The sequence below is a fragment of the Saccostrea echinata genome, unplaced genomic scaffold, assembly GCF_033153115.1.
Source record: "Saccostrea echinata isolate AGI-Se365-2 ecotype Australia unplaced genomic scaffold, CSIRO_AGI_Sech_v1 ptg000025l, whole genome shotgun sequence".
NCBI classification, from domain to species: Eukaryota; Metazoa; Mollusca; class Bivalvia; order Ostreida; family Ostreidae; genus Saccostrea; species Saccostrea echinata.
Window position 1 is genome coordinate 3,087,859 of NW_026889774.1, and position 24,059 is coordinate 3,111,917.

The window sequence follows — 24,059 nt, forward strand, 5'->3', positions numbered from 1 at the left end:
GTTAGATTACACGTAGTGGGTAAATACAATTTCGTCCAATCGAATTTGTAAATCTTGGAGGATTGGCCCATTTGTTGGACAACGTTATATTGTCATTCTCCGACTTCATCTTCCCCTCTTCAGGTATATTGAGTAAAATCAGGTAAGTGGGGAGACCTGGAAATTATACAGTTACAGAGTGCGAAATTTGGAACAAGATTTGTGAACGATCAAGTCCTGTTCAGCATTACTTAATTATGATATAACATATAAAAGGCAGAATTCATTTGTCATTCATTGTTTGTTATTATGACTCGCTTGCCCCCCCCCCTCCCCCCACCTATATTGCGTAGTAAAAATTTTCGGATCACGTGCAGATGATAATGATAATATCTTCAGGGAGGAAGTGGGGAGGGGGGCCATGATCATTTTGTTTAGTACATAATTTTTTTTAAAAAAATTGCCAGGGGAGGGAGGGGATTGGGTAAGGGGGTTGTATTCTGGACCTCCTTACCCCCTTACATATAGGTCCCATACGTGGATCATTTACAAAATTAAAGGGTCGCAAAATTAATGCTATTTTTTTCTATATGAATAGATCTCTACCTGATATAGACAAGTACGTAAGCCTAGAAGGGTAAAATAAAGAATATGGAAAAAAAAAAGTCGTAATAACGACTTTTTATCTCGTAATTACGACTTTTTTGTAATAACGACTTTTTATCTGGTTATAACTACTTTTTATCTCGTTATTACGACTTAAGAAAGTCGTAATAACGACTTTTTATCTCGTAATAACGACTTTTTATCTCGTAATGACAACTTAATAAAATCGTAATAACAACTTTTTATCTTATTATAACGACTTTTTATCTCGTAATTACGACTTTCTTAAGTCGTAATAACGACTTTCTTAAGTTGTAATAACGACTTTTTATCTTACGAGATAAAAAGTCGTTATTACGACTTTCTTATGTTGTAATAACAAGATAAAAAGTCGTTATTACAACTTTCTAAAGTCGTAATAACAAGATTAGAAGTCGTTATTACGAGATAAAAAGTCGTTATTACGACATAAGAAAGTCGTAATAACGACTTCGTTATTACGACTTAAGAAAGTCGTAATTACGAGATAAAAAGTCATTATTACGACTTTCTTATGTCGTAATAACGAGATAAAAAGTTGTTATTACGACTTCTTAAGTCGTAATAACGAGATAAAAAGTCGTAATTACGAGTTAAAAAGTAGTTATTACGACTTTTATTATTTTTTTCATCTTCCTTATTTGACCCTTCTAGGCTTTCGTAGACAAGTGTTAAGGAATTGATGTTATTTAATACAGGGAGGTTGTTGGGTTCTTGTGAAATAAAAATTGTGAAAATATTTTTGCTCGTGGGTTGTAGTATACACTACATACACTGATCATCATGTTTATAGAATCCAGAATGTTTCTCTCTGATTCTGTTCGCCCTGAGATGGTTCGTGCCATGATGTTTCTCGCAAAAATCTGGCGTGAAATTCTCAGGATATTTTCACTATTTTCTCTTATTGTTATCAATCATAAACATGTTAAATTATTTATAAGTTATAAAAGAATATTTTAATGCTGTGTGCACACATTCCTATGTAACGGATCAAAATTAAGGTGCCTGTTTAATTTGTTTGAAGTGTGTTAATTTGCTCAAAAATTCAATGTATCCGACACATAAAGTACAAATATTATTTTCTTATTGTAATTTTGTAATTTGGCTGAGATCAAATGACATACGTGCACAGAACAAGAGGGAGGTCAAGGGTCTGGACCGCACAAAGCCAAATGTGGAAGCTTCCTCAGATAGTATAGATTCAAGTTTGTTCAAATCGTGACCGGAAAAGGTGGGGTCGCAGTGGGGATCAAAGTTTACATGTGGATTCTTTAAATATCTTCCTGGCAAGAACAGCAAAGCCACCATAAGTCACATTAATGTGGAAGCATGTAGCTGTAGCTTAAATTTTTTTCCCCAAATCATGGCCCCTGGGAGTAAGGTGGGACAACAAAAGGAGATGAAAGCTTTACATAGGAATATATATGTATGGAAAAAATCTGCTGATGAGAAAATAAGGACCAAAGTTACTCAGATTAGCATAATGGTCCATGGGCCTCGTGTTTAAAATTATTTTTAAAGACTGGATTAACAAACATTGATTGATAGATTTAAATATGTAATGTAAATGTTATACACTCTTTTCAAGAAACTTCTCAAGGAAACAATGTCTGAAAAGAAATGCCCAGCAGCTGGTACCAGTCCTTTCCGGAACTGGCAGCGACCAGACTTGCCAAGTAAATGCACGTACTATGAGGCCAAGTCTATGAAAGATTCACCTCACAACCACAAAGAACTGTAAGTACAAAATCTGGTTTAGCCAAATCTAATTAATGTAGACAATTTTGTCACCATTTGGATTCTATTTTCTTATTATTAACATGTTTAACATCTTTGTAAGTGTGTCAAGAAAAATTACCGTAAGCCACTGAAATTACAAAGTTTTATTTAAGTGGAAAAAAACATTTCATGTATTCAACCTTTAAATGATTTATATATTAAACAAGCATCAGCAGACTTGAATTTTCCATTTAGAAAACCAAAACCAAAGATAATGCCGAACATCCTGTACAATATTGGTAACACTCCACTGGTGAGAATTAACAGAATAACAAAGGCAGAGGACGTCCAGTGTGATGTTTGTAAGTAAAATAAATACTGAAGTCAGAGTTCTAGGAAATTCAAATCACTGTTTTCTTTCATTCAATCTACATTCTATATCATGCAATTCAGTGAATTCATTTTATATATGCATGTGTAAATGCTAGTACAATATACAATATTATGGACTGTTTAGAAGGGAGACATCACAAATTATCAGGTCTTAGTAGGGTTGTCACCAGAAGGCGCTTGCACCTAGGGTGACAACCCTACTCAGTCCTGATAATTTGTGATATCTCCCTTCTAAACAATCCGTAATAATTTTGACACGATACCAAATAGGAGCTTTTTTTTATCGCATTCTTACCGGGTATGCATGGGATTATTGTAAGTGGTGAAATTAATAGTTTTATTATCCTGAAGAATCTAAAGGATCAGTGCACTTAAGCTATGAGAGTTGGATCCCGGTGCTTTGCCAATAATAAATTTCCGAAATATATAAACTTTTTGAATCAGAATTATTAAACAATATCTTAAGAGCAGGGCTTGATATATTATATCACATAAAAATATTAAATAATGCCGAGCGACACTGGTTTTTGCGACAGGGGTCTAGCAGTTTTGTCACATTTCTATTGTTATTCATATGCATACCAGTTTTCAACGACATTTTTTACATCGAGCCGCAACTTGTCCATTCTTCTCATTTGCACAGAATGTGTATTTTGATTTAAACTTATACATATCCAAAGGGCAATGTTGGACAAATTGCGGCTCATATGTAATTTTTTAAAAAATTCTCCAAACTACGCTCGGGTTAGCTACTAAATTAACAGGTCACCGAGTGTCAACCTATTTTGACCTGTTTGATATTATAATCACTTTACTCACGTGACATTCCACTGTTCGATATTCTTTCATTGTGTCTGTCAATGGACTTCAGGGCTGTACACACGGATATGTATTTAAGTACAAAATCTGACTATGTATAGACTTTTACTACGGTGAATCCTAAGATTTTTCGAATCTTATAAAACTGTATTAAGAATAGGACAATGCTCTATTTCTTAATACAAGTCTTAACTTACCTTTCATTTTTAGACCAATCAAAAGTACTCACCTTGTGGTTATCCTATTTTTATCATAACAAAAAAAGCACGTGGTAAATAATGGTCGACTTTAGCAGTAAAAATATCGAAAACTCGTTTTATGGGAAGAAGATCAAAAGGAGTAACTACATGTAATTGTAAAAGTTGCTCAAATGCAGCGTTATCTATTCTAAAGAAGTTTTTGTAACTACTGGGGTCTTCTCTTAAATTTGCACCTCATCTAGCGATGCATTGTGTGCACCAAGTACATATACAAGTGTTCCGCTGCTGTTTCCATTATGATGTTTTTTTTTCAGTTTTCATGCAATGAATAATACGATAACAGATACTGCTAACAGAGCTCGTTTTCCATTATTGAGAGAAAGAAAGAGAGAGAAATATTGCGAGGGAAACACGTAGAAATCCCTAAAGTCTATTAACAATCTAATAAAACATACAAACGTGTGTACAGGAAAGTATTATAATACAAATATAATCCTTGTATTATACAATGTACAGTAACTACAAATCTCACCATTTGTACTGGCCTGAACAACTTCAAAATAATAAAGAATTTTGTGAAAATGTTATTAGGGTCTTAAAGTTTACCTTGTCTTCTTTCACTAAATTGTGTTTTTCGTTTGGTATTTTGAAGGAAATTCTGGTACTGCCAGTGCAAATCAAGTGCACGATTAGTATGTAGCTGTGTTAGCTCATGTCGCCTCTGTATTATGGTCTGCAGGCATCTACAGACACATCCCTAAACACTAGTATCATACCTGACAATATTTGGATTGCCGAAATGAAAGAGATATTGAAGACATAAGCGAGTGATTATCGATATAGTAACGTTGTAGAATTTTCGTTGACCATGTTTTTTAATCTGAAATATACTTGTTCCGTCAATAAAATGTTAATTTAAATTACAGATAGTTTGTATTTCTTGGAGTTTTCATGTTAACCTAGCGACTCAAATTTTAAGTTAATATTTTATATTTCATTTCCGAATGTTATTTATCTATACATGCATATAATAAAATATGTATCACCGTGAGTACTACATACATGTATAATTTGTTTCACTACACGTTTGTATTACTCTACGTACTACATGTACAGTGAATTATGATTAAATGTAGTGTGACATCGAAGTCATGTACATGTGAATCATTCTTAAAACATACAATCATTCTTTGAATTGAAAAGCATTCAGCATATAAAAATGAAAAATGATAAAGTTTAAGAAAAAAGAGGGGGCATTTTTTATCATATACAAAAACTTAAGATTGATCCAATTCGGTGCTAGGCATCAAACATATGGTTACGAATCATGAAAATGATCAATATGTATGGCCATGAATCATTTATTATTTGTGTGAATCATGAAACTACACAATCTTTCTCTCCTCCATTTAAATTCATACTGTAGAATCAATTTGGAAATAATGTGCAAATGTTTACATTCCACTTCCATGCGATTTAAATATCTCCGCCCATTTGCGGGTACCTTAAATTCGAAAGTGGTCCAGTTCAAATTTCCAGAATTTAAGGCTTATACATGTTCTTTTCAATGACGTTGTGTGGAATTATAGCAATATGTTTAACAAAAAATTCGAAGTATAAATATCAAACGCATATGTATGCACAATAATCATAGATTAATTTAGCAATATAGTCTAATTTAAGGCTTAAAATGGGTGGCCGAAAAGGCTCCAAATGACACTCTAAAGTGCACTCATTCTTTAATTAAAAGGAATAGAAAATATCAATCAAACTTCCTGTGTTCTCTTACCCACTGCTCAGATTTCATATGTCAACAAACAACTTTGATGTCATCGTTAGAATGTATTGTTTACTGATCCCAAATATATATTAGTTATCTCACTTAAGACATTTTATTTTCATCTAAAGGGAGACAACACTGTTGTCACCCTGCATGCTTGCTTGCTATATTTCATTGTCATATAATGAGTGACAACACAAATGTCACCCTGCGCTTGAGGGAAACATCACAAATTGTCTACCCGCACATGACATGCTCTAAATCAATCAGATTGACTGTATTATTCTGAAGGATAATAATATAAATGGCTATGCAGTTTCCAATGAATTTGCTTAATGCTTTTATCTTTGTTATTTTGAGTGCTTCAACTGATGAACTAACTGTATACCTTTATATCTGTTCTTTTGTGTGAAGTTTTACTCTATTAAATGTATTTTATTTTAGATGCTAAATGTGAATTTTTCAATGCTGGTGGCAGTGTGAAGGACAGGATAGGACTGAGGATGATAGAGGATGCTGAGGCAGCAGGGATCTTAAAACCTGGTGATGTCCTCATTGAGCCAACATCTGGCAACACAGGTCAGATTTACTACTGCTCAACAAGGTCTTAATTTACCATATCTTGAAGATGATTTCCAGTAACCTAAACTCTCTCTCTCTCTTTCTCTGGTTTTACTTTAAATCAGCAAGGATCAGATATTGAAATGTGTTATCTATTTATGTGTGCAGCACATTACATTTACAATATTACTGATTTATGATAAGATGCTTGAGAATAATTCAGTAGACATGTTTATGGATTTCAGGTATTGGTATTGCCTTGGCTGCAGCTGTGAAGGGATACAGATGCATAATTGTGATGCCTGAGAAAATGAGTATGGAGAAGGTAATGACTTGAAGTCAAATGCATGCTACATGTATAATGAATATTCTAAGGCTAGAGACAATTTCTTTATTTTCACTGGTCATTTTGAAAATTTAAAGCTGATGGTCAAACTTTATTAACATTCAAGATTAATTAGCTTTAAACATCACTAATCTTTTGGGCCAACAAAAGTACAAAATTTATATCTCTAAAATTTATGGCTTCTGGTAGGTGTGCCATATTTTTTCTAGCCCTGCATGATTTTGAAATTGAAAAAAAAGTATAGAATGCATCAGTAGTTATGATTATGATAAAGAATTATTACAAGTATTAAATACATGTACATAAATTTAGAAAGTTATTTTCTAAAGTGTAGAGAAAAAGTTCAGAAATGACAAAATTAGTGTCTAGCTGAATAAATACATGCTATAGGTTGATGTATTGCGAGCTCTTGGTGCGGAGATTGTGAGGACACCCACCAGTGCTGCGTTTGACTCACCAGAGTCCCACATTGGAGTGGCAAAACGACTGATGGAGGAGATTCCCAATTCCCACATTCTTGATCAAGTATACTGATTACTTGTTTAAAGTTGTCAATTGCATATAAAACTATCTTTAATATTCTAATATATAAAAGAAATCTATCTTATGCCCTGTTCACATGAAGAGTTTAATTCGAATTAAACGTAAGTTACTGCGAATTAAATTTGATCCGCGTTCACACGGAGAATTTAATGCGAATTAGTTTAAATCGTATTAGTTTACTGCACATTAAATTACTTCGCATTAGCTCCGTGTGAACGCTAAGCAAAGCTAATTCGAATTAAATTTTGATGCATGCATAGGGGCAGAATTAAGTCACATGCCACATGTCGGTGGTCAAATATAGGTTTTTGTGCTATTTTTGAGTGGAAAACAAAGGAAAACTATGTTAATCACTAAAAACTGTTCAGACACTATGACATTATTTCAAATGTATATCTGCTCTGCACAATGTGACGTGATTTGCAAATGACGTCATAATAGCCTTACTGAATAGCCATATAGTAGGAATAAAATTTTAATTCACATTAGTTTACTTCGCATTAGCTGTCATATGAACGCAATTTAATTCGCATTAGTTTAATTCGCATCATTTTACTCCCATTAATTTACTGCGAATTAAACTCTCCATGTGAACAAGGCATTAGTAGACAATATGGCCAGATTATGAAGTATTTACTTTCATTTGAAAATGAAATATTGATCATTGTGTTCAGTCTTAATTAAATAAAAAATTGAACAGGAGCATGTCCCATAGTTAATCAAAAAGATTAATAATCACTAATGTCACATCACTGTGTATTGTACATGTATATTTCAGTATCGTAATGCCAGCAATCCACTAGCTCATTTTGATGGCACTGCTGAGGAAATTCTCCAAGCTTGTGATGGTCAGTACACAATTGTCTTTGATATCATTTATTTCTTGGAGGGGATCAGCTCTATTTCAGTTTCTAATGTTTTTATATATACATGTACCTGTCTCATGATTTACAGACAAAGTAGATATGGTGGTGGTTGGAGCTGGTACAGGAGGAACCCTGACTGGAATTGCACGCAAAATTAAGCTGAGGTGTCCCAACTGTAAAGTAAGAAACAGATTGATTTGAATGTTTTAATATCAGTGACATTGGAAACACAAAATTTTTCTTATGATTTGAATGTTTTAATATCAGTGACATTGGAAACACAAAATTTTTCTTATACAGTGCATTATATAATCATTGACATTTTTGAGATAAATATATTAATTTGGCAACTGCAGAAGAAAATTCATGAAGCCCAAAAGCATTGAGTTACAATTGATTTTTGGACAGTGTAGAAATCATCAGTTTATCTTATAAAAGTCAGATTGATTTTGATTTTTCTAATTAACATCTTGACTAAATGATTCAATTCAATGACTTAAAAAACTTTATCAGTTTTAGATCACCTGAGCCCAAGGCTGAAGTGAGCTTTTCTGATAGAAATTTATCTGTTGTCTGTTGTCGTCATTGTCGTAAACTTTTCCCAATTTCATCTTCTCCTCTAGAACCATTGAGCCAATTTCATTGGATGACACCATAGCTATTTATAGAATGGTATGTTATCTTATGGAACATTGTTTACTAGTGCTTTTTATTCCCAAGACTCAAGAGTCAAGATATATCCCAAACAGAGATACATGTATCATCATTTAAACAACCATTCACTGATTGATCAAACAATATCAATTGACTCCACCCAGACACAACTCAAAAAAAATTCTGACTTTTGATAGCACCATAAGCCAAGGGTTTGTGAAGAGAGTACCAGATCAGAAACCTTTTTATAGGGAAGATGAGTGAAAATTGGGTGAGGTCATTGTAAGATCTTCTCAAGAACCACTAGTCCAGAAAAGATAAAACATATATGGAAGCACTCTCTATCATTGGCTAATACATTCACCTCTGTCTTTGGCTCTATTTCACAGTGTTAAGCACAAGAAATAGTGCTTTTGTTTTAATTTATAAAAATTAAATTCCTGCTCTAATGTTTGTCTTTTAAGGTATATACAATGTACATGTATTTTCTAAGTAGATCTAGAACTATTAGTTTAATTTGAAATAATCCTTGGAGTATCTTTTTTTAACCTCATGTCAAAAATCTTGATGCAGACCCATTGCAGAAGTGTCTAAAATAGGAAAAAATGACAACTCTGCTAGGGAAATTGAAATGGAAGCTTCCTTACATAGTGTAGATTCAAGTTTCTTCAAAGCATGCTCTCTGGGAGGAGGGTGGGGCCACAAAAGGGGATCAAAGTTTTACAGGGAAAAATAAGGAGAAAATGATTTCAAATTGAAATCTTCTTCTCAAGAACAGAAGGGCAATGATTAGTAACATTAAAATGCAATTAATCCCAGGTAGTGCAGATTCAAGTTCATTCAAACATCTGCCTCAGAGGTAAGGAGAGAATTTTTCATGTGAATAAAAATAGAATTCTTTTTATCATGTGTTGACTCGGATGAGCATTGTGGTCCGTGGGCTTCTTGTTTTTTTTCTCTCTTTTTTTTTTTTTTTTTTTTGCATTACTACCAGATATATGTACATGTGTGTAAATTTCTGACCAAACAGGTCATTGGAGTAGATCCAGAGGGGTCAGTCATTGCAGAACCAGAATCTCTGAATAAGACTGACACCACATTTTATGAGGTAGAGGGAGTGGGATATGACTTTATTCCCACTGTGTGTGACAGAAAGGTACTGAGCAATTAATTGCACTGTATAAATATACATACTGTCATTTTGCACATTACTACTTAGTATATTTATGTAGAATCTTCTTAAAAATTAGCATTTCATTCATCACATAAATTGTAGTAATTCTTGTAGAGTACCTGTATTTTGAATTTATAATTTGAAATTGAAGAAAAGTATTTGTTTTAAAATATATTATATCCCACAACTCTGTCAATTTCATGTAAAACAGAATATGGCATTAGGCGAATAAACCATAAGAAAGTTAAGATTTGTCCTATAATTTGTTTTTCATTTTAGCTAGTTGATAAATGGTACAAGTCCTGCGATAAGGAATCTTTCATCATGGCTAGACGACTGATAAGAGAAGAAGGACTACTTTGTGGTAAGAACCTTTATACTTTCCATTGATTCAGAGTGTATCGTAAAGTGCTTAATTCATTTTTATGCCTTCCTTGAACAGGTTGAAAAAAGGGGGCATACTGGTTTACACCTGTAGGTCAGTAGATTGGTAGACCAAGTGTTTTCTGATCAATATCTTGAGCACCCTTTACTTGACAGCCATCAAGCTTGGAACACTAGTCCCCCCCCCCCCCCCCCCCCCAACACACACACAGAGTAGACAACCCCTGTAGATTTTGAGTACCCAGGGTCAAAGGTCAAACTTCTCATGTTGTAGGAAGATATCTTCTGCTAAATATCTTCTGAACTCTTTGCTTACAGTTATCAAACTTGGTAATTTGCTCCTCTTAAAGGGTTTTTATCACGTCTCAAAATTTTTTGATATGACAAAGTTTACATGCTATTAAAGTCATATATAAAAAAATTTTTGCTAGAAAATTAATATTTTTGATGTTTCAGCGATTCAAAGTTTGAATTTCTCAATGTGCATATTTTGATCGCTGATGTTACGCGCCATTGCTCTGACGTCATAGGTGTCAATCCTGGTCAAGCGAAGTACTTATTGTGTATACGGAAGAATTTTTTCCCCAAATTTCCTGGACTTGGTCGAGAGATTTTTCTGTAAATGCGATGATGTTTATCTCCATTCAGAACAATCGTTTATGCCTGATCGATCACGATTTTTTTTTTCTGTCCTATAAAATAATTTTAGGAAAGATACCTTTAAAAAAAATAACAAATGACAAACACGCATTTTTTAAAAGTCGCACAGAATCTAGTAGAAATGTTGTGAACTTCGTAATGGCGTACGGCGCCATTGAAGAAGAGTCATTTCTATTACATGATATTCACTGCTAGAACAGATAGAAGATATACATGATTTATTTCTATATAATTAATTAAAATAATAATGAAGAAGGATTTAAAATTCCCATATCTATAAATGTTTATGAAGTTAAAGTAATTCTTCTATTTGGTTGAAGTCCCGAGTTGTCAACGGCTTCGTCTTCGGTGACCTCTCTCTAATTGTTGGCATATTTTCTGGTTATTTCTCTCTGCTAGACGTTCATGCATAAAAGATTGACTGTCCATAACCAAAGGAATATAGTCAATGTCAAAATTCCAACCAGCCATATTGTGTATTCTATTTATCTAGCGTAAAAATCTATTCAATATATTTTTTCTTACGATAAGCTTTACGAGTTTTATTGACCATTGACACCTATGACGTTTCAGTACCACGTGACCCCTATCTAATTAGTGGAGATTTTTACTTCGAGGACCCTATATTACGGGCATTTTTCATCTAATTACGGCCGTTTTCAACATTATTTCATAGTCAAATGATAATTAATCGTCTCAAAAATATAATAGTGTTTCATTTTTAAGAAATTTAGATACATGATAAAAACCCTTTAAGGAGTAGATTTTAAGGTCACAAGGTCAAGGGTCAAACTGGATATAAGAATACCAGTATATTAAATACTTAATATCTTGAAAACTATTTGCATGACAGACTTCAAACTTGGACCACTGTACCCTCAAAGAAGTGAATCATCCCTAAAGATACCAAGGTCTGATAGAGATCAAACTTAGTAAATACACTGTACAAAGTTGATCCTCTTTAATATTGCCACATGATGGTGTGGAGGGAGGATATATATTTTTAAAACATTTCTTGTTCATATAAATTTACATGTATTTAAGCAAAAGGAGACTGTGCATACAGATATTTTCATTCTTCTTTTTGATGAATTACAAAAAAATGACATCTGCCATCATCAGAAACCCACAATTGATTATGTGATTATGTCACTGTTCTCCTTCAGTGAGTGATGAAGAAACATGATATACACGTAACTAAGCATGTGTTTTCAAAGATAATTTTTCATAGGAATCATTGAGATAACACTTTGAGGTTCCAGTATTGTAAACCTTACTTGAGTAAAGTTAGTAAATTGTGGATTGTATATAATAAAAAGGTGGAAGCTCTGGTTCAGCAATGTCCATTGCCATGAAGTCAGCAAAAGACTTTGGACTTAAGGAGGGACAGAGGTGTGTGGTGATACTGCCAGACTCCATCAGGAACTATATGTAAGTCCCATTGTACTCCTGTATATTAGGGCTCTCATGGTTCCAAAATTTTTCAGGCCAGTTCAGTTCAGTAAATTTGCTGTTCGGTTTTGCGGGTTCTTTTTTTTTTACATCTATTTTTAACTCTAGTTTTATGAATTAGACTTTAAAAAATATTTGTTAAATTTAATTCACCTACAAAACAAGTTTTAACAATATTCACATCTTGACAGTAGTGTTTAAGACTACTAGGCCAACAAATAGTGATGACATGATCACCTTTTTTCAATAATTATCCCATCCAATTTTTAAATTGCATGCAGAATGATATAAAACCAAGAGTGACCACATGATAATATGATACTACTTTCCAATTTTTATGTTCTGTGCTCTAGCAAAGTACAAGAAAATAAGTATAGATGAATGCATGTTTAAATTTAGAAAGTAAGATTTGCAGTTTAAATCTGATAATTATGTCATATTGTTTCCTGATAATTACACATTGAATAATGTTCAAACTTTATCTGATATCTTTGATATTTAAACTTTATAGAATATATTACATTTTCCCCATTTCTAATAATATCCTTTTATTTTTTAGGACCAAGTTTCTGAGTGATGATTGGATGAGTCAGAGGGAATTCCTTGAGGCCAGCCAATCAGCAAAGGCTGCAGAGGAATGGTATGTATTTATTACTTACAGATGCTAGTTTGCATTTATTCAAGAGAACCAGTTACTGCAAAAAATCAACAAATCATAAAATAGAACTTCAAAAGACCATACATAGTATCTCTTGGTCAACCACAATAGCTGTGAATTTTTCAGAAAATTCAAGATCTGATTTCATTTGAGTTAAAGATATGTATACATACAGCATGACTTAATTAATAAAACACTTACAACACCAACAATAAAAAAGACAAAATGTATTTGTAAATTCATTTACTGTAAAGAGAGATTTGTCCCACAAAATTGTAAACTGGCTTAAGATTAAGAATAATTTTTAAATGTATATACAATATCTTTTAAATTGAAGTATTCAAATAATTAAAAGTAATATGCATTCAGTTCAGAGAATACAATAAAAAGAAATCTTTTCATAAATTATTTTACTCCTCAAGTAAGCTAGGTTTTAACATTTTTTTCCCCAATTTTTCTGACAGTCCATATGGAAAGAACAGGTCAGCATTTTTGAGTGTAATTCAAGTTCATCATGCTTTGCACTCTTTCATCATTTTCTGTGAGATAATGTGTGCATATACATATACTGAAAGAGATAGTTTAAATAAAACCAAAAAAGACATTATACATTAACAAACACTTTGAAGTGCAAAACATTCTTTTAATATACTGAAATACTTAGGTAATGGCACTTTTAACGCTCTCTTATTTCATCATTTCTTCTAGGGAATTTTGATATTCTTCATTAAAGAAATAATTTTTTTTTTTTAGTAGATTTAGTTTTTCCTGCCCTTTATCTCTTCGGTGAAAGGGAGAATAAATAAAGAAAATATATGGCTGGACCAGGAATCAAACCTGGGCCCCCTGTATCACCAGTCAGCAGCTCTAAATTCTGAGCTACCCAGGCTGATCCACCATCCATTTAGCCCAAACTACTACATTGCTCCCTCCTTAAATAGTTTTACAACCTCAAAGACACACAACTACACAAGTTCCTTTAAAGAAACTACTAATTCATCATCGGAAACCCACGGTCAGTCTCGCTTCTCTTACCTAAGAGTAAGAGCTATTAATTTATATATAATCTAACCAAGCCCCCCTTTCCCCACCCCCACTGACCACCAAATATTGTAGGAAAGAAGGAGTGAATAAAGAAAATATATGGCTGGACTGGGAATGGAACCCTGTGACTCTGTATCACTAGTAAGGTGCTCTAACTACTGAGTTACCCTGAGTGATGTCCTTATCTAGCCCAAACTACTATAGGTGAAAAATCACTTGTGAACAAAATCTAAAAAAAAATTATGAAGAGATTTTTTTCATTTACTGGTTATCCTTTCCTGTATTTTTTGTTTTGGTTCTCCTTTCCTGTATTTTTTGTGTTTGTTTTTTGTTGTTTTTTTTTTATTTTGCTCACCTGAGCTAAAGGCTTTAAGTTTATCATCTGTTCATCCATTTGTCTGTCAGCTAATTTCACATTTTCAATTTCTATAGAACCAGGGGACACATTTCAACCAAATTTGCCACAAAGCATTGTTGGAGATGGGGATTCAATTTTCTTGAATTAAGGGCTATGCCCTCTTTCAGGGCAAGGTAAATAAGAAATAGTGAAAATTAAGTGGCATCTTGTAAAATCTCCTCCTCCAGAACAACAAGGTCACATTAGTCAGATGTGACATTCTGATATTGAGGAATCCCCATAGTGACCATGTGTGTTGATTTAAGTTTAGTAAAGTCACGACCCAATGGATTTAGGGTTGAACCACAATATGGGTCTAAAAATTTTTCATGGCAGTAAGAGAGATTTTTTTTCTCAAAAACCTAATGAAAAACAGACAGGCCAAGGTTACTTAGGTAGAGATTGAGGCCCATAGGCATCATGTTGTACAGCTCATTTTTAGCTCACTCCAACGAAGAAGTCAAGATGAGCTTATGCTGTACCCCCGGCATTGGCGTTGGTGTCCCGGTTAAAGTTTTAGGAGCAAGTCCATTCCCAAGTAACTATAAGTCCTACCTGAACCAATCTTGCATGGATGATGCATCTAGGGATGGACACTACCACACTAGCTTCGGATGCTGGATATGACCTCTATTTTCCAGATGAGTGACCATGTTAAAGTTTTTTGGAGCAGGTTCATTCCCAAGTAACTATAAGCCCTACCTGGACCAAACTTTCATGGACAATGCATCTAGGGATGTACACTAACCGACCTGCTTCTGATGCTGAATCTGATGTACTTTTTCCAGAGGAGTGAATTTTGGCCATATTATTACCATTTAAGTATGGATGATGTATCTAGGGATGAACACTACCACATTTGCTTCAGATGCTGAATCTGACCTATTTTTTTCAGTTGAGTGACCAGGTAAATGTTTTTGGTGTAGCTCTATAATTATATGGCCTGTTATGATAAAACTTGCATCTAAGGATGGACACTTCTAGACTTCCTCCAGATGTTGGAATTGGCCAACATTTTCTTGATTAGTGAACAGGTTAAAGGTTTTAGAGCAGATCCATTTCCAAGAAACTCTAAGTCTTACTTAAACCAAACTCGCATGGATATTGATTTTGGAATGCACACTAACTAGAAAAAAAATATGAACTGAGGTTTGCCTTACTTACTGATAACAATAACATTCGACGAGGTGAGCCTCATAATCTTTGATTACCTATATTTAACAAGTATGTGTAGATTTTGCATGCAAATATGACATTACATGATGTATCTTGGCAGTTTAAATTTTTGCTGCTTTTGCTTTGCATTCAGTGGAAAAATATTTTATTTTCCTATTAAAAACTTGAAACCATTAATATTGTTTTCTTTAATTTGTTAGCATGCATGTACATTGCCATATTGTTTATTCAATAGGCAGTTTCTTTGGTGCAATAATCTTTTCTCTTTTTTTTTGATTTCAGTAATTTTGATAAGTTATTTAAATAGATCACTACCAGTTGTAAGAAATCATAGCAGACTAAGTTTGCTTTTAAATTATTATATAGAATCTACTTGGCACTATTGAAAAACAATAAGTTTTTATGACATTAAAAGTAAGACACTAGATAGTTGAATGAATAAAACTTCTAAGAGACAGGCTCAGAAATGATCAAATGGTGTGAGCTTCATCCATTCTGCACAAACTAAAATTTGGTGATCAGTGACTACTATGTAGTTAACATTAACACTGAATTCTCTATTGATGTGCTAAATGCTGTACATGTATATAGATATATATCATCTTTTTTAATTCATAGCTATATCCTAGATGAATTTATTAATGCTATAGAGTTAACATTAATAAATTAAGAGTTTTTTAATCTTCAGTAAATACATGTAAATTAACCCATTTAAAATATTGTGCCTTTGAAGGTGGTCCTCATTAAATGTGAGTGCCCTGCAGTTAAGAGCTCCTCTGACTGTGACTCCAGCAGTCACTATCCAGGAGACACTTGATCTTCTCAACAAAGAGGGTTTTGACCAAGTGCCAGTTGTTAATGATGCAGGGTAAGTAAAAAAATCTAGTAAGTAATATTGCTTTTTTAGCTCACCTGAGCTGAAAGCTCAAGTGAGCTTTTCTGATCACCCGTTGTCTGTCCGTCTGTCCGTCCGTCTGTCCGTCTGTCCGTCTGTCCGTCCGTCTGTAAACTTTTCACATTTTCAACTTCTTCTGAAGAACCACTGGGCCAATTTTAACCAAACTTGGTACAAAGTATCCTTGGGTGAAGGGGAGTGTAAATTATTAAAATAAAGGGCATAGTCTCCTTACAAGGGGAGATAATCAAGAAAAGACAAAAATAGGATGAGGTCATTAAAAAATCTTCTTCTCAAGAACCACTGGGCCAGAAAAGCTGAAACTTATGTGGAAGCATCCTGGGATAGTGTAGATTCTAAATTGTTCAAATCATGACCCCCGGGGGTAGGGCGGGGCCACAATAGGGAATCCAAGTTTTACATTGAAATATATATGAAAAATCTTAAAAAATCTTCTTTTCAAGAACCACTGGGCCAGAAAAGCTGAAACTTATATGGAAGCATCCTGGGGTAGTGTAGATTCTAAATTGTAAAAATCATGACCCCCGGGGGTAGGGCGGGGCCACAATAGGGAATCCAAGTTTTACATTGAAATATATAAGAAAAATCTTAAAAAATCTTCTTCTCAAGAACCACTGGGCCAGAAAAGTTGAAACTTATATGGAAGCATCCTGGGGTAGTGTAGATTCTAAATTGTAAAAATCATGACCCCCGGGGGTAGGGCGGGGCCACAATAGGGAATCCAAGTTTTACATTGAAATATATAAGAAAAATCTTTAAAAATCTTCTTCTCAAGAACCACTGGGCCAGAAAAGCTGAAACTTATATGGAAGCATCCTGGGGTAGTGTTGAATTTAAATTGTTCAAATCATAACCCCCGGGGTAGGGCGGCGCCACAATAGGGAATCCAAGTTTTACATTGAAATATATATGAAAAATCTTAAAAAATCTTCTTCTCAAGAACCACTGGGCCAGAAAAGCTGAAACTTATTTGGAAGCATCCTGGGGTAGTGTAGATTCTAAATTGTTAAAATCATGACCCCCGGGGGTAGGGCGGGGCCACAATAGGGAATCCAAGTTTTACATTGAAATATATAAGAAAAATCTTTAAAAATCTTCTTCTCAAGAACCACTGGGCCAGAAAAGCTGAAACTTATATGGAAGCATCCTGGGGTAGTGTTGAGTTTAAATTGTTCAAATCATAATCCCCAGGGGTAGGGCGGGGCCACAATAGGGAATCCAAGTTTTACATTGAAATATATATGAAAAATCTTTAAAAATCTTCTTCTCAAGAACCACTGGGCCAGAAAAGCTGAAACTTTTATGGAAGCTTCCTGGGGTAGTGTAGATTATAAATTGTTAAAATCATGACCCCCGGGGGTAGGGCGGGGCCACAATAGGGAATCCAAGTTTTTCATTGAAATACATAAGAAAAATCTTAAAAAATCTTCTTCTCAAGAACCACTGGGCCAGAAAAGCTGAAACTTATATGGAAGCATCCTGGGGTAGTGTAAATTCTAAATTGTTAAAATCATGACCCCTGGGGGTAGGGCGGGGCCACAATAGGGAATCCAAGTTTTACATTGAAATATATAAGAAAAATCTTTAAAAATCTTCTTCTCAAGAACCACTGGGCCAGGAAAACTGAAACTTATATGGAATCATCCTGGGGTTGTGTAGATTCTAAATTGTTAAAATCATGACCCCCGGGGGTAGGGCGGGGCCACAATAGGTATATTAAAAGGGGGGAAATCTTGTAAAGAACAGCATGGCCAAAGTTACTCAGGTGAGCGATGTGGCCCATGGGCCTCTTGTATTTTATATGTGTATTCCTTGTGACGAGACCTTTCTTTGGGTACAAACATTTTTTAAACTCCTTACCTTCACGTTTGACCTTCATTTGACCTTTTTGAACTTTTACCTTGGCCTTGAGCTGCCATACGTGGGAATCAGTGTTTCACAAACACATCTTGTTTTTTTTTAATTTTTATAGAATGTAGACTACCAGAGTTCAATGTATTGTATGACTTACTTTCTACACCTAAGATTGTACTCTACATACAAAAAGGCAGCTCAATAAACTGTAAATAGACGCCATTCACATAAACCTTACATTTTAAATTCTACCCACGTACAATTACTATCAATAATCAAATGTTGACAAATAATTTCTACATTTCCTCTCTATTCTTCATATCAAACTGATGTTCCAACGTATAAATACAGAACTATAGAAACCTTTGAAAAGTTCTTGTTCACAAACAGAAGTTACACTAATCGGAATGGGTTAACTTTACAATATGACCGGAAGTTCGTAGACTATCAGCTGAAGCTGGTAATGTTGTTCATGGCATTTTTAGTATGAAGTGTGCCATTGGACAGAATGCAAATGGCATTACGTTATTTAGCTAAAAAGTTCAAATGATCCACAGCATTAATCAATTACTATTATGCAATATTCATGGACTCATTAGTAGGAAAAATAAATTATTTGGGTTAACTCACTGATTTATTTGGAATAAGTAATCAGCGGCGGATCCAGGAATTTCATAACGGGGGGAAGGGGGTCTGGGGGCTGCATTGAAGCCCCCAGCGGGTCCAGGGTAAAGCCCAGGTGGGGGTCCGGGGGCGAAGCCCCCTGGACTGACGAATTCTAACAAATAAGAGGTGTTTTTCCCTTGATTTTAGGATAATACAAACAAAATGTCAAAAGAAAATTCAAACAGGGGGGGGGGGGCACGCCCGGCGCGCCGGCGCTGGATCCGACTTCGGTAATACGTACTTTCATAATTGCATTTCACTAAATATTGTTTATAGCTGTATTGTGGACTTGGTGTAAAAGTTTAATTCAGCTATGTACAAGCGGATAGAATCGGGTGTGATTTCATCTCCATCTTGATAGAAATCCATAGACATTTGTGCATAAACTATTTCAAATACAGATTTCTTTCATCAATCTGAAAACTACATATTTGACGCAGTGGTTTGGATATTTTTAGAGTTTACTAGATATATAAGGATATTTTAATGTAAATTCACGAATACTCAGAAGACACCAGAGAGTACCTGTTCACTGCTTTGAGTTTATTCACACTAATTTAACGTATGCAATGAACTGTGGGTTTTGAATTTATTCATGTCGTGTTCCTCTACCTTTTGATATATTTTCATATTTAAAAAGAAAATACTGCTAACAAATACCATACTGATAAAATACTGGATAAACTGCGCAACCCCAACTACAAATATTAGACCTTATTTTCGTAATTTGATCATATACGCCTCGTTGACATCATTATTTTGAATTTGTTATTTGCCTTCTAAAGCAAGTAGATTAAATTTTACTTACACAAGATGTCATTTTTTCTGCATCAACTCTTGAACAAATAGATGTACACATCTATTCCACTTTTGTATGGCACTTCAACTGTATATAAATATGTCACAGGCACTTGACAAAAAAATTCCACACATTTATTCTTTATTTGTGTGGAATGTTCTTGTGAAGAAGCAATAGGCTGTATAAAAGCTGATCCTAATGAGATAAAATAATATACTTCCATGCTGTCACAGCCATACTTATTTTTACCTTTAGATATACAAAGTACATGTACCTTTCCATCATGTTCCATCTCGATCGTCTTAGACTCATGCATTTTCATAATAAACACTACCCAGCTATATAGGTGATAGTTTTAACATGCTTTTAGTTGGATTTGGCTAAGCTGAGATTGCTTCTAAATGAATATAAACCCGAGAGATTTTTTTTTAAATTCCACATTGTTTCAATTCAATCAAAAATGTTTGTGAAGTAAGTTTATTCCGTAATCTCTGGGGGGGGGGGGGGGGGGGGGGGGGGGGAGAGTAAATAATCTGTCCTCGAAAATGTTGAAAATAAATAATCTGTCTGTCCTCGACTAGGGAGAAAATAAATAATCTGTCCTTGACTAGTGCTACTACCCCCCTCCCCCCAATGGAGTTTTGGAATTTGGCTTTTTTTTGGGGGGGGGGGGGGGCTTGTCAGACTTTTTTCAATGAAGAGGAAAATAAATAATCTGTCCTCCATCATCTTTGAAATATACAAACTGTACGCTCTTCAGCGACATGAAAATAAATGATCTAACTCGGAAAAATTGAAAAATTTGTCCCCCCCCCCCCCCAATCAAATGGTCGTCCCCTAAGTTTAAAATGTTCAATAAAATATACATTTAGCGACATGGCGATAACAGCCTGATAATGTCCCAGGAACCTGCACAGACCCAGTGATTTACATTGCTACTGACATTGCTACTGACTGTCTATCAAGATTTCGTGATAACTTGACGTAGCTCATTTGAGAAATGAGACACTGTGTTTACCGTCTAAAGCATTTTCTTCGAAATCCAATTCTTAATCAATGATTCGCCATCTTTTTGAGTTTTGCTATCTGTCATAAACGTGTGCTATGTTTAACATGCAGAGTTTTCAAAATTTTTATCATTTGAATTGTTGTGAACAAATATGAAGGAAAACGTACTTGATTCTAGTTATGTCTATAAATCAAATAATCTGTGTATTTGTATCTTAAACTTTATAAGCATGCGTAAGTAACAAACCGTGAATGCATTTAGGTTTGCCAACATGTACCTTTCCGAGAGATGTTGCATATAGACAAGAGACCACAAAAGCAAACACTGGTATATTACATGTAAGCAACAATATCAGGTTTAAAGTGGCCTTCCCCCAGAATCAAGAAACATCTTAAGCTTAAGTTAAAATCTAAAGAAGTCAAACAAGAGGCCCATGGGCCACAACGCTCACCTGAGCACTGTGGCTAGGAAAAAAGCAAAAATCAGTTCAGTATTGAAAAGCTTAAATGCATAAGTGGTCCCCACGTACCCCTAAAAAGGGGGGAGGGGGTATGATTTGAACAAAATTGAATCTACACTAACTAAGGATGCGTGCATATTTCTTTGACTAACTGTGGCTTTTTTCCTACAAGTTTGAACTTTCTTTGTGGCCCCACCCTACTCCCGGGGGTATTGATTTGAACAAACTTGAATCTACACTATCTGAGGATGCTTCCACATAAATATGACTAATCATTCATAGCTTTGCTGTTCTTGAGAAGAAGATTTTTTGAAGATTTTTCCTATATATTCCTATGTAAAACTTTGATCGTCCATTGTGCCCCCACCCTCCCCTGGAAGTCATGGTTTGAACAAACTTGAATCTATACTACCTGAGGATGCTTCCATATAATTATGACTAATAGCTTTGCTGTTCTTGAGAAGAAGGTTTTTAAAGATTTTTAGCTCACCTGAGCCGAAGGCTCAAGTGAGCTTTTCTGATCACTTTTTGTCCGTCGTCCGTCTGTCCGTCTGTCTGTCTGTCCGTCTGTCCGTCTCTCTGTAAACTTTTCACATTTTCGACTTCTTCTCCAGAACCGCTGGGCCAATTTCAACCAAACTTGCCACAAAGCATCCTTGGGTAAAGGGGATTCAAGTTTGTTCAAATGAAGGGCCACACCCTCTTTCAAGGGGAGATAATTAAGAATTAGTGAAAATTTGGTGGTATCTTTTAAAAATCTTCTTCTCAAGAACCACTGGGCTGTAAAAGTTGAAACTTATGTGAGACCTTCATTACATAGTGTAGATTCAAGTTTGTTCAAATCATGACCCCCTGGGGTAGGATGGGACCACAATGGGGGATCAAATTTTTACATAGGAATATATAGGAATAAATCTTTAAAAATCTTCTCCTCAAGAACAACTAAGCCACAATTAGTCATATTGATATGGAATCATCCTTAGGTAGTGTAGATTCAAGTTTGTTCAAATCATGACCCCCAGGGGTAGGGTGGGGCCACAAGGGGGATCAAAGTTTTAAATAGGAATGTATAGAAAAAAATCTTTAAAAATCTTTTTCTCAAGAACAACAAAGCCACAATTAGGCATATTGATATGGAATCATCCTCAGGTAGTGCAGATTCAAGTTTGTTCAAATCATGACCCCTGGGGGTAGGGTGGGGCCACAATGAGGAATCAAAGTTTTACATAGGAATATGTAGGAAAAATCTTGAAATTGTTTTTCTCAAAAACAACAAAGCCACAATTAGTCATAATTTATATGGAAGCATCCTCAGGTAGTGTAGATTCAAGTTTGTACAAAATCATGACCCCCAAGCGCGGGGGGGGGGGGGGCACAATGGGGGATCAAAATTTTACATAGGAATTTATAGAAAAAAAATCTTTAAAAATCTTTCTCTCAAGAACAACAAAGCCACAATTAGTCATATTGATATGGAATCATTCTTAGGTAGTGTAGATTAAAGTTTGTTCAAATCATGACCCCCAGGGGTAGGGTGGGACCACAATGGGCGATCAAATTTACATAGGAATATACAGAAAAAAAACTTGAAAAATCTTCTTCTCAAGAACAGCAATGTCACAATTAGTCATATTGATGTGGGGTAGGGTGGGGCCACAATGTGGGATCAAATTTTTACATAGGAATATATAGGAAAAAATGTTTTCATTAACAGAAAAGTCATGTTTAGTCATATTGATAAGGAAGCATCCTCAGGTAGAGTAGATTCAAGTTTGTTCAAATGAGGGGGGGGGGGGGGTCCACAATGGGGGATCAAAATTTTAACAAGGGAATATATAGGAAAAAAATCTTTAAAAATCTGCTGCTCAAGAACAGCGAAGCCATTTGTTATATTGATATGGAAGCATCCTCAGGTAGTTCATAATCCAAGCCCCCCTTTAAACTTTTCAATACTGAAGTGATTTGTGCTTTTTCCTAGCCAATGTGCTCAGGTGAGCGATGTGGCTCATGGGCCTCTTGTTTCCCAGTGCAAAGCATATGTCTTTTGTTTTTTGTTTTTCAAATCTTCTAATTGTAGGACACATTAATGCAGCACATAATCAATATTTTTCTCCCCCCCCCCCCCCCCCCCCCCCGAGTCAAACTCAGTGGTTTCAAGCTCTAAATTTGAATTAAGGTACCTTTTTCATTACAGAGACATTATGGGAATGGTGACTGTTGGCAATATGATGGCTCAGGTCGTGAGGTCTAAGATCAAACCCTCAGATCCAGTTTCTAAAGTCATGTACAAACAATTCAAAATGGTATGAATATTTTGGTTACCCATTTTTACCCATTTGCTTCTCAAACAATTGATCCAGATGATATAATGTCTGTGTACTTTCTTTATATTTTCAGGTATCCATGGCAACAAGTTTAGGAGAAATTTCAAGAATGCTTGATACTGACCACTTTGTTTTGGTTGTTCATGGACAAAGACAATGTAAGTTCATCATTAGGTGTACATTTATAGCTATATTTTCTTAATTAGAATTGAATAATTGTAATCACAGCTGAGTGAGGTACATGTATCAGAGAATTTATTTTCAGATGAAGGTAATAACTTAATGTCCAAAAAACAGATGATTTTTGGCATTGCCACAAGGATAGATCTGCTAAACTTTATCACACAGCACCAGAAACTTGAAAACCAGTGAACATTAGATGAAGGAAGCAAATTCAATCTGGGACCAGATAGTTATTATTCTAATATTATATGTTTAATCAAATTGTTTATGTTTGTCTTTTGAATCAAATCAGATTTTTCATTTATTTTTACATTTCACACCAAAGGAAAGTTATCATAGCTGTCCTAAGTTTCTAAATATTAACTAATATAATACATGTATATGTTTACCAAATAATT

General features: G+C 34.7%; 1 protein-coding gene across 2 annotated transcripts; it reads left to right on the forward strand.

Annotated features, from left to right (window-relative positions):
* LOC133191875 (cystathionine beta-synthase-like) lies at positions 1-24,059 on the forward strand. Of its 2 annotated transcripts, XM_061327621.1 has the most exons (17): positions 1-142; positions 2,213-2,361; positions 2,599-2,705; positions 5,980-6,114; positions 6,342-6,421; positions 6,833-6,967; positions 7,764-7,833; positions 7,940-8,031; positions 9,536-9,661; positions 9,959-10,043; positions 12,043-12,154; positions 12,735-12,815; positions 13,298-13,315; positions 16,184-16,318; positions 23,349-23,457; positions 23,552-23,636; positions 23,744-24,059. In XM_061327621.1, exons 2-17 carry the CDS (start codon positions 2,231-2,233, stop codon positions 23,848-23,850), a joined length of 1,608 nt encoding a protein of 535 aa, XP_061183605.1. In that variant the 5' UTR covers positions 1-142; positions 2,213-2,230; the 3' UTR covers positions 23,851-24,059. The 2 variants fall into 2 exon arrangements, with proteins under 2 accessions (XP_061183605.1, XP_061183606.1); XM_061327622.1 differs by lacking the exon at positions 13,298-13,315 and having other exon boundaries at positions 23,744-24,055.